General features: G+C 45.3%; 1 protein-coding gene across 7 annotated transcripts in view; it reads right to left on the reverse strand.

Annotated features, from left to right (window-relative positions):
• SLC43A3 (solute carrier family 43 member 3) overlaps positions 1 to 14111 on the reverse strand; it is a 45489-nt gene extending 31378 nt beyond the window's left edge. Inside the window, exons 1-2 of one of the 7 annotated variants that reach the window (XM_035124994.3) lie at positions 12837 to 12922; positions 11244 to 11311 (exon numbers count right to left, since the gene is read on the reverse strand). Coding sequence is in view for 2 of the 7 variants with exons in the window: in XM_035124948.3 (XP_034980839.3) it covers positions 6676 to 6715 (40 nt within the window). In the remaining 5 variants the exon portion in view is untranslated. Of the gene's footprint in view, positions 1 to 4758; positions 4787 to 6675; positions 6781 to 11243; positions 11312 to 12377; positions 13031 to 13997 lie in introns of those variants that run through there. The other 6 variants (XM_035124976.3, XM_060277419.2, XM_035124985.3 and 3 more) reach the window with 6 other exon arrangements.
• Between the last annotated feature and the right edge of the window lie 466 nt (positions 14112 to 14577).

Raw genomic sequence — 14577 nt, forward strand, 5'->3', positions numbered from 1 at the left:
AGTTGTGTCTGACTCTTCGTGACCCCATGGACCAGAGCACACCAGGCACTCCTGTCTTCCACTGCCTTCCGCAGTTTGGTCAAACTCATGAACACTCGAGGACACTGTCCAACCATCTCATCTTCTGTCGTCCCCTTCTCCTAGCGCCCTCAATCTTTCCCAACATCAGGGTCTTTTCCAGGGAGTCTTCTCTTCTCATGAGGTGGCCAAAGTATTGGAGCCTCAGCTTCAGGATCTGTCCTTCCAGCGAGCACTCAGGGCTGATTTCCTTCAGAATGGATAGGTTTAATCTTCTTGCAGTCCATGGGACTCTCAAGAGTCTCCTCCAGCACCATAATTCAAAACTCCTTCATGGATCACTGCCTTGTCATTGCGAAGGGGCTTGAATAGCTCAGAGAAGCTATGAGCTATGATGTGCAGGGCCACCCAAGATGGACAGGTTTTGGTGGAGAGTTTTGACTAAACGTGATCCACCTGCAGCAGGAACCGGCAAGCCACTCCAGTATCCCTGCCAGGAAAACTCCATGGACAAAGAGCAGGCATATTATTTATTAAATAATACCCCACTTTTCCTCCAGAGAATTCAGAGCGGCATACAAGATCTTCCCCATCCCTCATTCTAATTTAATCCTCTGAGGTAGGTTAAGCTGAGAGGTAAGGACTGGCCTGAGTCCCTTCGTCAACTGAACACAGTGCCTCCTTGCACAATATTAAAATACACCGACAAAAGAATACACTTTTTATTTATTTTGTTTAAATATATATAAGCACACTTTCATATAAAATATTGCAAGGCAGCATACAAACTAAAAATAGAATACTATAATAAAAACAAGAAAAACACCGGGCATACCAGCTGGTTGGCAAAATAAAAATCTCAGTTTCAAAAAGCCTGTTTTTCAGAAGATGTCTAAACGTGAGCAGAGATGACTCCTGTTGAACCCCTACTGGCAAGGAGTTCTGCAGGTCAGGATCCAACACACTATAGTCTCAGTTCGTGGTGAAGGCCAGCTGAACTGGGGTTGGCCCCCAATGCCCCCATCAGAAGACCTCCGTGATCAAGGTGAAGCATAAAAATGGTGGCGGCATGGATGGAATAATGTCTACTGCTATATTGCAAGTACATTTTTCAGTCCATTTTAATATTGCACTCAGGAGTTTCTCTTTTCTATTGCTATGCATCAAATTAATCTAGGCATGCAGATCATACTACAATGATGACAATATTGTGTGGGGGTTTTTTGGGTCTATATTCTATGCACTTATACCAACCATATGCAGGGCTTTTTTTCAGTTGGAACTCAGTTCCAGCACCTCTGAGGTGCACATTCTAAGAGAACAAGGGATGTGTTCGTGGCGAGTTCTGGCACCTCTTTCTAGAAAAATAGTACTGGCCATATGTAGATATTATTTGAAGTTTTGAATTAGGTTTTTTTTATTAAATACATTTTCCTCAAGTATATTGTCTTTATATAATTTGGTAGTGTAAATCCTGCCAGAACCCACTATGAAGGACAAAAAAGGTGCACTTCCCAGAAAGGTGACCTTATATTGCCATGTTAGCAGATAACTTAGTGTTATCTAAGTACTAGGGGGAGTATGAAACTCACGGGGCGGGGGGGGGGCAGAAATACAATACAGAGAACTTGTCAAACACCTAGTAGTCACGAAAAACAGGTGGTATGCTACATTTAGCTCAGTGGGTCACAAGTAACTGTGCACATCTGTAACAGTTGGGTGTATGAAATCCATGGTCAGCCTTACAGCCAGACTGTTTGGTTCTGCCCTTGAAAATGGGAAACAGCAGCTGGTCCGGAATCACAGCTTCTTGGTTAGTGGTCAGGAATGGACTGCAGAGTTTGTGCAGTGCTAGAAGAACTCCACTGGTCTGGACCACAGGTTAGTTTCCGGGCACAATCCAAGGTGCTAGTTCTTTTACAGTCCTCAATGTCCTGGACAAGGATACCTCAGGTAGCCCTTTTTCCTACATAAACTGCCTTGTGTGTTTGATTTGTCTCCCAAAGCCTTTTCCTGGCCTGACACGACCAGGACCAGCCTGAGGCTAACCTGTGTCTCCCCCCCTCCCTGCCAGGGAAGATGGGGTGAGTGAAGATCAGGCATCCCCAAACTTCGGCCCTCCAGATGTTTTGGACTACAATTCCCATCTTCCCTGACCACTGGTCCTGTTAGCTAGGGATCATGGGAGTTGTAGGCCAAAGCAACTGGAGGGCTGCAGTTTGGGGGTGCCTGGTGAAGATATACACCGGTACATGAGGAACAAGGGGGCAAGAAAGATTGACATCAGGATCTGCTGCCCCCAGGGATACTGCCCCCTGAGGTGGTCACCTCATCTGGCCTCATGGATGGGCGAAACCTGGCCACAACTCTCAGTGGCAGAGCTGGTAGGTACAAGAAACAGGCCCTTTTGGGCAGCAGCACATATGCCCTTTAGAAATCTGTCCAGAGGAGCCCAGGTCCAAAAAGAAGTTGGCAACCCTAACCACCACATTTCTGTGTTTAGAGGGCAATGTCTTCAGGCGGAAAACATAACTTCCAAGCATAACGGAGCCCCAGCATTTTAGAAATTTACTGTCTCTTTTACTGATTTTTCAGAGGTGAGCTCTTTATTCCACTGCACACCCTTCCTGTACTTAGATGACTAAACCAGGGTTGCCACATTTCAAAAGGTGAAAATCCAGACACCAAAGATGTGGGGTTGTTGATGTTTTTTCGTTTTTTAAATATTATTAAGTAAAATCAGCAAAAACGTCACTGTCGCCATGGGTTACCATGGACATTTCCAGGACATTTCACCGATTTCTGCCCAGTCACTGCTTTCAACTTCAGTATTCCCGGTATGTCCAGGAAAATCTGGACATATGACAACCCTAACTAAACTCTCATGAAGTGTATATACTCTGTGTTTAAATTGTAGAATGGGTAACATCTCGGTTGTGGTGCATATATTTTCAGGTTAACAGATAGCTAAACAAAATATGCGGATTATCAACAGGCAATGTGCACAGAAAAGAAATTCTTAAGAAAATGGTCTCTTGGAGAGCGCCAATGCAATTACATATGTCATACAATGGTACCTCGGTTTATGAACACAATTGGTTCCAGAAGTCTGTTCATAAACTGAAGCGTTCATAAACTGAAGCGAACGCGAACTTTCCCATTGAAAGTAATGGAAAGTGGATTAATCTGTTCCAGACGGTCCGCGGAGTACTTAAACTGAAGTGTTCATAAACTGAAACAAACTTTCCCATTGAAAGTTATGGAAAGTAGATTAATCCGTTCCAGACGGGTCCACGGAGCGTTCATAAACTGAAGCAAACTTTCCTATTGAAAGTAATGGAAAGTGAATTAATCCGTTCCAGATGGGTCCGCGGAGTTCGTAAACCGAAAATTCATAAACCGAGGTGTTCATAAACTGAGGTTCCACTGTATCACAGAATCATTAATGATTGATTTTTCCTAAGATGTTTGGAACCTGATGGATCTGCCTGCTGTTAACCAAGGGATTTCTTGCACTAATTTCTCATGAGACTATCTCTAGAGCACGGATGGGAAACCTGAGGCTATCCAGATTTTCCCGGACTACAGCACACATCATCCCTGAACATGTCGGCTGGAGCTGGTGGAAACTGGAGTCCAACAAAATCTGGAGAAACACAGATCCCCTGTCTCCCAACATATTATGTCACAACTGATAGAGAGGCTCTGTTGTGCAAGGCCCTTTAAAATGCATGGAAGCTGCACATAGCAGCACAACCGCGTTTTATCACTGCTCACATCCATTTTAATTGGGCTAAAGGAACAGGAAAACATCCTAGTGTACAAACCATTTTAACCAATACATATGACAGATGTCTGTTTTGTCTTGGAGTTGCAAAAAGGCTGTAGCTATAAAGCAGGGATTGCCGGAAGAAATATCAACAACCTCAGATATGCAGATGACACAACCTTGATGGCAGAAAGCGAGGAGGAATTAAAGAACCTTTTAATGAGGGTGAAAGAGGAGAGCGCAAAATATGGTCTGAAGCTCAACATCAAAAAAACCAAGATCATGGCCACTGGTCCCATCACCTCCTGGCAAATAGAAGGGGAAGAAATGGAGGCAGTGAGAGATTTTACCTTCTTGGGCTCCTTGATCACTGCAGATGGTGACAGCAGTCACGAAATTAAAAGACGCCTGCTTCTTGGGAGGAAAGCAATGACAAACCTAGACAGCATCTTAAAAAGCAGAGACATCACCTTGCCGACAAAGGTCCGTATAGTTAAAGCTATGGTTTTCCCAGTAGTGATGTATGGAAGTGAGAGCTGGACCATAAAGAAGGCTGATCGCCGAAGAATTGATGCTTTTGAATTATGGTGCTGGAGGAGACTCTTGAGAGTCCCATGGACTGCAAGAAGATCAAACCTATCCATTCTTAAGGAAATCAGCCCTGAGTGCTCCCTGGAAGGACAGATCGTGAAGCTGAGGCTCCAATACTTTGGCCACCTCATGAGAAGAGAAGAATCCTTGGAAAAGACCCTGATGTTGGGAAAGATTGAGGGCACTAGGAGAAGGGGACGTCAGAGGACAAGGTGGTTGGACAGTGTTCTCGAAGCTACGAACATGGGTTTGACCAGGCTGCGGGAGGCGGTGCAGGACAGGAGTGCCTGGCGTGCTATGGTCCATGGGGTCACGAAGAGTCGGACACGACTAAACGACTAAACAACAACAACAACATAAAGCAGGGAAGAAAAACTAACCAGATTCACCCATTAGTTTTGAGAGGTGGCGGAGGGAGGGAGACAAGGAAGGTGTTTGAAATGCATTCATCATAATCACCCAGATTGTTTTGCTTGCAGAAAAAGCCTAGGAGAGAAGAGGTAATAAGGCTGCACAGCTGGGAAGGAAGACTGAAAGGAATCTAATCACAAAGTAAAAGAGAATCTGTGTGCAAGGTATAGGGGCAGCAGCAGATAAGTCTGACATAAAGAGCAACATGCTGATGACAGTACTCTGTCATTTAAACCATGAACAGTCAGTGAGGCTGTAAAACAAGAATACTTTTGCGGCAAGTTATCTGGAATTATCTGGGAAAGCTACAGTAGAGGCTCCTCATTATACAGATTGATTGTTTCTATTTTAAACTGTTCGCATGCACACACACAAAGCCCTAAGGCCACTAACTTATGCACCTGAGACAGTCATTCAGGAATGCAGACTCAGGTGCATTGCATTTCAGCAATCCCAATGGAAGCAGAATCAGTTCCTCAGTCATCTTTGGGGGAGGGGATGCTTCTTTTGGGCTGTGTCCCACAAACCAAACCATAATTTCAGCATTTTCTCCCACTTCTCCATTTTGTTCGTATTGCATAAATCAAATAGTAGTAGGGACATACATATCATTACATAACTTACATTGCAAGTAAGACATGTTGAAATGCTGGGTTGCCAACTTTTTAATGCTCCTGTTCCCTTGTTGATAGGGGCAGCCTGGTGTGGGGGCGCTGTGTTAACAAGTGGAGCTTTCCTCATTACTTTTGCCTCCTTGCCAGGAAAAGTTGTTAAATTTCTGCTCATCAGACTGCAGTTTAATGGTCAGGAACAGGGCTGGTATGAATGTTGGCAACCCTAATAGAAGCCTTCAGATGTTCCTATACTATGCATAACAAAGCACTTGCTTGCTTGTTTATGAGGGGATAATCATTTATACAAGAACAATAGTAAATTGCATTTAGAGAGAAAAGACAACCCAGGTTTACCCCAAAAAAGAATCTTGGACCTGTAAGCAGAACAAACAAACCCTGGAAGAGTACAATTTATGGTCTCTTTAGGGCAGTGGTTCCCAACAGGTTTTCCGGGGACCCCCAGGGGTCCGCGAGCTATGCCAGAGGGGTCCTCAAGATCCTATTAGAATAAAAAAAATATTAACTATATTTCGTATGATAACAGATTTTTTGTTTTGGCCGCTTCCTGCATGAGCAGAGTCTAGCGCAAAACTAGAATTAGATAGAGGCAGTAGTTCTGCTGTATGCCGCAAGGACTACAAGAAACTTGGAGATAAGGCAATGAAAAAGATCCTTCCATTTGCAACCACATATCGGTGTGAGCAAGCATTTTCTTCCATGTGTTTCATGAAAAACAAATATTGGAATCGGCTCGACATGCGGTCGGATTTCAGAGTGAAAGTTTCAAGTTTGGAACCTAATATTTCAGAAATAATGGACTCAAAGGACAGATTTAATTCATCTCATTAAGAACTGAAAATTAAAACTAACTGTATACTGATGGAGTACTCTGTTGTAACTGTAAAAAAACGTATAAATATAAAATATAAAAAGACTCTTAATTTGGCTCTCACTTTTTAATTTTAGGATTAGAAATTAATGGGGGTCCTTGTCACAATAGCGGCTCGATGAGGGGTCCTCAAGAAAAAATTTTTGGGAACCCCTGCTTTAGGGAAAATGAAGTACAGTTTGTGGATAGCAGGGCTGAAGGCAAACTCTCTACCATCAACCTCTTCACCAGTCCAAATTCACATCTCTTTTGGATATAAAAGACCAGCTCATTAAATGCCAAGCATGACACTGCTGGAACAGACCAAAACTGTCCAGCATATGACCCCGGGGACTGGTTTCCTTGGATTATAAACAGCCTATTCATGGTGCTACAATGCTCACCTCCCCCTCTCGGAAACACTTCATAGTCCTCTCGTTGCATACAGAGCTCCCTTCTGTGCTACAGAGACTGAATCTCTCTCTCTCTCTCTCTCCAAAATCAGTCTTGCTCCTCCTTCTCATGAAGTACAAGCCCTCTTATGCATCTGCCCATGTCACTGGCTTCCCAGGTCTCCATTTTCTTTTCTTTACTGACCCTATATTTGTACAGTTACCAGTAAACAGGTATGTTGCAAATAAGTAGATAAAGTTTTTTCTCATCACTTGTATCTCCTTGTTTGTTTGTTTGTTTGTTTGTTTTAAAAAATCACCTGCAGACTTTCTGCTTGTCATGTGTTTGAGGCAGAAGAACATAATTGTCAAAAATAGTTGCTGATCATGTTAAGACTAAAATAAAATGAAAAATTGGTGCCTTGAAGCATTCTAATAAAAGGAACAGAACCATTAAGATGTATGCAGCGTAACATAAAAACAGATCATTAATTGATTTGAATTTGGGAAGAATTCACTTTCAATTTGTGAATAATTAACTACATAAAACAGAATAGAGGGACACAAAGGTCATGGGTAGAAATGCATTGAACAAAATGCCCTTGCTGGTCAGTAGGTATGCTGCTAAGCAACAACCAAAGGCTCTGATTCAGCAAAGCATTTAACTCAAATCTGGAAAACTTAGCAAGCCACACTGTGAAGCACCTCCCCTCTCCTTTAAAAGGGTGTGGGGCAGGAGGTGAGGGGCTTGAAGTGGGCTGTGGGAAGACAGGTGGGTGAGGTGTAAAGAGAGGTGTTGGGGAAGGGTAGTAGACAATATCGGCAAACAGAGCAAACAGGGATGGTAGCTCCTTGTATGTTTGATACCCTTTTAACTGCCCAGGTGAGGCGAGTCTGGCTGCTGAAAAATAGTCCTAGGAATTGCAGCTTGGCAAGAGTGCTGCAAATAAAGTTAGAAATCTCTAACCTCTATTTACATAGCAATTCCTTAAGGAGACAAAATTATGGTTAGGGATCTGTTGCCTTAAACCAGCTGAGCAAGTAGCCCAGGCATCCCCAAACTTCGGCCCTCCAGATGTTTTGGACTACAATTCCCATCATCCCTGACCATTGGTCCTCTTAGCTAGGGATCATGGGAGTTGTAGGCCAAAACATGTGGAGGGCTGCAGTTTGGGGGTGCCTGGTGAAGATATACCAGTACATGAGGAACAAGGGGGCAAGAAAGATTGACATCAGGATCTGCTGCCTCCAGGGATACTGCCCTCTGAGGTGGTCACCTCATCTGGCCTCATGGGCGGGCAAAACCTGGCCACAACTCTCAGTGGCAGAGCTGGTAGCTACAAGAAACAGGCCCTTTTGGGCAGCAGCACATATGCCCTTTAGAAATCTGTCCAGAGGAGCCCAGGTCCAAAAAGAAGTTGGCAACCCTAACCACCACATTTCTGTGTTTAGAGGGCAATGTCTCCAGGTGGAAAACCTAACTTCCAAGCATAATGGAGCCCCAGCATTTTAGAAATTTACTGTCTCTTTTACTGATTTTTCAGAGCCAAAACATCTGGAGGGCCACAGTTTGGGGATGCCTGAAGTAGCCCTACCCTTTCCCTCTGCAGAATATCAATTCTCCTCAAAGAGGCAGCAATACAATCAAAACTATCTGCAGAGAGGGATCCTATGCAGGCCTATTTGGAAGTGTATTCTGTTGAGCTCCATGAGACTTGCAGTACAATCCTATGCATGCCTACCTAGAAGTAAACCCAGGCATACTCCCAGGTATGCAAGTATATTACAACCTAAATTCCTAGTAAGTGCACTTAGGATTGGAGTCTAAAGACAGGGCTAGATTGACTTAAGGTCAATTCAAACTATAAAGTATCTAACAAAGACGGCAATTCTGCACCCACTTACATGGAAGCAAATGTCACTGAACTCAGTGGCACTTGCTTCCAGGGAGACATGTATAGGATTGCACTGTTCATTCCAATTACATTTTAGTAGTTGTGTGATACTCTTGGAAGTCCCTTTTCTGTGACAATATTGGGATATCCTATCCACCCAAAATTAATCAGAGGTGGCAATACCCTTACTGCTGCCCTTCAGTGATTCTGAGATGTGGGATCAGACCTACACAGTAAAAACAAACAAACAAACAAACAAAAAACCCTCCTTAAAAGTTTATTATGGCTCTTATCTTCAGTGATTTGTTGTTGTGGTGGTTGTTGCTGCTGCTGCTATTTAGTGGTTTAGTCGTGTCCGACTCTTTGTGACCCCATGGACCAGAGCACGCCAGGCACTCCTGTCTTCCACTGCCTCTCGCAGTTTGGTCAGACTCATGTTGGTAGCTTCGAGAACACTGTCCAACCACCTCGTCCTCTGTCCTCCCCTTCTCCTTGTGCCTTCAATCCTTCCCAACATCAGGGTCTTTTCCAAGGATTCTTCTCTTCTCATGAGGTGGCCAAAGTATTGGAGCCTCAGCTTCAGGATCTGTCCTTCCAGTGAGCACTCAGGGCTGATTTCCTTAAGAATGGATAGGTTTGATCTTCTTGCAGTCCAACGTCAAATCCACAAGGGATTTGCTTCTTGACTAGCTCCAGGCCTCGTTTATTTTATCCTTGTTGCTAATTTCAGCTGCTATGTTGACTTTCCAAACAGCAGAGTGGGGGTAAGGACATTTTCCAAGCTTCAGACTCCCATATCTCCTGGGTCAACAAGAACAAAACTTTCCACAGGAACTCTGATTTCACAACATATTGTCATGGCTATCAGATTGAAAAGAGAAGGAGGCCTACAGCTTTAATTATCTCCCAGAAGAGCTTTTCTCACCCCTTGCTGAAATCCCCCTTTTCAACAAAAACCCTCTCCTCTTTTGCATCTCACCTAGGGCTTTCAAAGGTGGAATTGGCATGGGGGGAAGAGACAACAATTTGGGGGGTTTCCTTAAAGAAAGGCGTTTGGGGTATCCTGGCTTTTACTTTAATATGGCAACCCTGTCTCACCACACTTACATTCTGTTTATAGAATGGGGGGAAATATGTTGCCATTCAGTAGTATCAATGTGACTGTTTTGTACTCACGGGTCTTTACTGTGTATCCTATAAACTAACAGCAAACTGATTTTATAGTCAAAATGGCAACATTCACACCCAAACAGGTTTGGGGAAAACCCAAGGTTTATAGCAGTACAGTAGAAGAAAAATATTTAGAGGGAAAGCCCTACAGGGATGAGGAGTCACACACACACACACACACACACACACACACACACACACACACACACGGAGTGTTCAGTGAGGACTGAGCATGGCCAATAAGCACAACATGCTGACTTACTGTTAAAGAGAGGGAGGATAGAACAGAGTAACCTAGAAAAGGTTAGCTGGCTGGCATCCAGCACACCATATTGCAACATTTTGTTGCAGGTTCCGCTTGCTGACCACTCATTTGGGAGAAGAGCTTTTCCATGCACAACTATCCCTCTCTACACTTAGTACCACCAGCATTCAAACACACATTTACACAGCCTGCTACACACCTAAATAATATGCACTACACTCTTGTGTATGCACGCCTGCACATCCAGTTGCACCTTGTTTCTGCAAAGGAGGGAGTGAAGGGAAGGACCAGGAACATTTCACAGCATTCTGGCTTTCTAAAGCAAAAAAATGTACAAGTAGGCGGGAAACATGTTTTTAAAAATATGTTCTAAGGAAAAACAAACACTGCCTAATTTAACTATACCTGCGGTTTCCTCAAGGTCTTGGGCCATCCCATTAGAGAGCTTTCTCCTTTTCTTTTCAAAGAGGGAAGTTAGCTCATGCTCAGAAGCGTAAGAAATGTCCACAAGCAGTGGAGAGGACCTAAAGCAGGCATCCCCAAACTTCGGCCCTCCAGATGTTTTGGACTACAATTCCCATCTTCCCCGACCACTGGTCCTGTTAGCTAGGGATCATGGGAGTTGTAGACCAAAACATCTGGAGGGTGGCAGTTTGGGGATGCCTGACCTAAAGGAAACACAAGTCTAGGGGAATTGACAACAGCTCTAAACCTCATAGACCATACTCCCATTTAATTCCATTTTCATCCCAGCAAATAGATTAGAAAGTAGTAATTGGTGCAAATTGTTCTCCTGCTGATACAAAAGGGAGGTGCTTGGATATTTGGTTACATGGATAAAAATACACGGTTCTGTGCCGTTTCTGACCACCTGAGGCATAGAGACAGACGACACCGTCCATTTCCTGAGCAGCACAATCTGCAGGGCCTGTATAAACTTTTAGGTAATAATTGAGCAAGTGGAAGATAAAATGAGGACTTTGTGAAATATATGATTCAGCAGACCTCAGTAGGGCACAAAATCATGTGTTCTTGCTTATGAGCAAGAAAAAGAGGCAAGAGAGAAGTTTGCAGATATCAGACAAAGACTGATTCTTTTCATTATCTCCTTGCCTGCCATTTCAGGACCACAAACAGTGGACAGGACCTCCTTGGATAAATGCTGGAGGCAGTGTTTTTTGGTTTTGAAAAGTGGAATAAGGCTCCAATGCTGCACACACTTACAAGGGAGTAAGTCCCACTGTACTCACATATTGTTTTTGTCCCACTGTTGCCTCTGGTCAAACAGTTGTTGAAACAATACGAAATGCTGCAAAACCTGTTTGTCAGACATAACAATGGGATGAGTGCATATGCCCTACTCAATGGCATACTCTAAAGCCATCTTCAACTCTGAAAAGAAGCAAGCAAAACAAATCACTTGTCTCCCACTAAAGAGCTTCTCTTGGGATTCCAGAGACCCCTTCTGAGCAAGGCCTTTCTTTACCCAGAATCCTCCTTCCTCAATATTTCACAACAAAAACTATTCCTCCTTGTCCCAGGGGTCTAGAACACCACCAGGTACTCACCTGCTCCAAAGGATACATGCTAGTACTGCCAGCTTTTCTCTAGAGAGCCAGACCTGCCACGAGTTCCACATCTACTTATGCTAGTTAAGGCTGTTAACTTTCAGCATCCCAAAACCACAACACATAACAATTTCCAGATGTGCTGTAAGTAGTGCATGTTTGGTTTTCCTTTCAGAGACAGATATGGGGGCTATTTTAATTTTCTGTAGAATGTTATGTTGGGTCAAGATCTTGGCCTATTGATTTCATTTATCTGTTTTCAGTAATGACAACTACCCTGGAGACAGGACAATTAAGAAACCTAAATAAATACAAACCCTTCCTCACAACGACCCATCTGCTCAGAATTTATTCAGGTAGCCCACCTCTCATCTCTGAATAGTCACTACCTGTATCCATATAAACTCAGGCAACCTCAGGGCCATGGGTTCGAGCCCCACTTTGGGCAAAAGATTCCTGCATTGCAGGGGGTTGGACTAGATGACCCAAGACCACGAGTCTGATACAAAAAGCAAGAAACACCTCCCTTCTATTCTTTGATGACTTTTCAGGGCAACCTACTCCCAATTGCTCACACACACCTGTACAAGTCAAACTTCCTGATGTCTTCCTATGAAGTTAGGCGCCCAGGCTCCTTCCCTCCCCACATTTTCACGGCAGCAGTAGCAGCCCGACACGTGGCTCACTTATTCAGAAGTCGCCGGGGATGCATTCAAGGTAGGCATGCTCAAATATCAATGAGCCGAGAGCAACCAACTTTCAAGATCCTTCTAACAAATGGGCGCTTTTAGGGGGCACCTGGCGCTCCAGACATACCTCCTTCCTAAGGCTCAGGGCCCCTGTTCCACTCAGTCCAGTGCGAAGAGGGGGACGTCGACTAGCTCCGAATGGCCAAAGGGCAGGCTGGTCTGGAAGCGACCACTACCCGTGTCCCCTCTCCTTGGAAGAGACCACTATTCCTCCCAGGCTCCCACCTGCACATACACGCGCCGGCAACCTCCCTCAGCTGCAAGCACTTTCCCCTTCCCTCCCCACGCGCCCGGAGGTGTCAGTCACCGGCCCCGCCCCCGCTCTGCCCCCCACGGGGCCCCTCGCCGATTGGGTGGCCGCCTCTCTCTGCCCACTCCCTCCCCCCACCGCCTCCCACGCTTGCTTGCTTGCTCGCTCTCGGGGAGGCAGCTGGCACGAGGCTCTCCCAAGCGCTCTCGGCGACAGGCCCGCCCCAGTCCCACATGAAAGGATTTCATGTGCATTTGCTCCGGCGGAGAGACTCACCCTGCCCGCGTCAATCCGGCCGGCCGACTGTTGTCATAGCGGTGGGTCGTGCAGCCCTGGCCGCGCGCCATGGGTGTCCTCCATAGGCAGCGCGGGGTGCTCTGACGTCAGCGCGGAGACACGCCTCTCCCGCTCGCCCCCTCCGCCGTCTCTTAAGGAGCCTCGTATTGGACCAGCCCCCGCCCCCGCCCCCCTGGGCCGCACGAAATGAAAGGGATTGTTGGTCTCGCGACCTTCTGCGCGCCAAAACAGCCGCACTGTTGTTAGCCTTCCTGGAACCATATATTGTATATAGACTGCTGCAGCCCTATTGGGGATTTACCCCAGGGAGGAGAAGACACGAGTGGCGGCGGCGTGCTGGGCTGGGTGACAAAATGAACTGGGCCACTTCAGACGATCGCTTTAAACAACAACAACAACAACAACGTGCTGGTTTTGAACCACCCTTCGAGACGCCGTCGATCCAATACTGTACAAGGTTTCCCAGCTGTTTTTGGACTACATCATCCCTAGCTAGCAGAACCAGTGGTCAGGGATGATGGGAATTGTAGTCCAAAAAACAGCTGGAGACCCAAATTTGGGAAACCCTGATCCAATACATTTTGCTCTCTGAGGCAGACATAAGAAGCTGCTTTTTTACTGCGTCCTACCATTGGGTCCATCTGGCTCAGTATTGCCTACACTGACTGGCAGCTGCTTTCCAGGATTTCAGACCAGGATCTGTCTCAGCCCTACCTGGAGATGGTGGAGATTGAGCCTGAAGCCTTCAGCCCGTAAAGCAAACGCTCTAACTCAAGCATCCCCAAACTGTGGCCCTCCAGATGTTTTGGCCTATAACTCCCCATGATCCCTGGCTAACAGGACCAGTGGTCAGGGATGATGGGAATTGTAGTCCAAAACATCTGGAGAGCCGAAGTTTGGGGATGCCTGCTCTAACTCTCCCCTAAGGAATTTTGGGCACATAAGGCAAAAAAAGAAAGGAGGCCATTTCCCCATCCTTAGTAAAAATACAATAATAAATAACACTTTGCTTCCCTGCCAAATCCACCACCTGGGGCAGCTGCCTGTGGTCCTGCTTTTCTGGTGTGCTAGTTTCTTGTTTTCAGGGATTTTGTTCAAACTGGAGGGCAGGGAGAAGTATTCAAAAGTAGAGCCCCATACCTGTTGTCAGAAGTCGTACAGAGCATTTTACCACCTCCACGTTTGATGTACTACCATGTTCTGCTGCATGTGTAGAAGACCCAGTATTATCTAGAGATCATACTTCTGTCACCCCACCCCAGGAAAAGCAAGTGAGGATTTGCTGTTTTGAGAACTGTGTGTGACAGTTTCCTACATGCATGTGCCAAAGTGACTCACAACACAAAAAACAATGATGCAATAACTGCAGTACATATAACTGTTCCCAAAGAAAGTCTCCCTTTAATTCACTTGAAAGGCAATCTGGCAGGCCACCAACTGCTAGGAAAGGAGGGGGGAAAGCATCCAGCTGTGCAAAGGGAGATGGGAGCAAAAAGTTTAGTGAGCCCAACATGTTTCAGATCCAGTTTATCCTCAGGGTGCTCTCAAATTAGGGTTGTCGATATGGCATTGAAATACTGTTACAACTTGCTAACCCGGCGGCACACTGCATTTTTCATGTTAATTGAATCCTTTTCATAAACAGTCTGGGAAAACTTGGACCACGATTCATAGACTCATGGAATTGTAGAATTGGAAGGGATCGTGAGGGTCATCTAGT

This window comes from Zootoca vivipara, chromosome 1, assembly GCF_965207765.1.
Source record: "Zootoca vivipara chromosome 1, rZooViv2.hap1.1, whole genome shotgun sequence".
NCBI classification, from domain to species: Eukaryota; Metazoa; Chordata; class Lepidosauria; order Squamata; family Lacertidae; genus Zootoca; species Zootoca vivipara.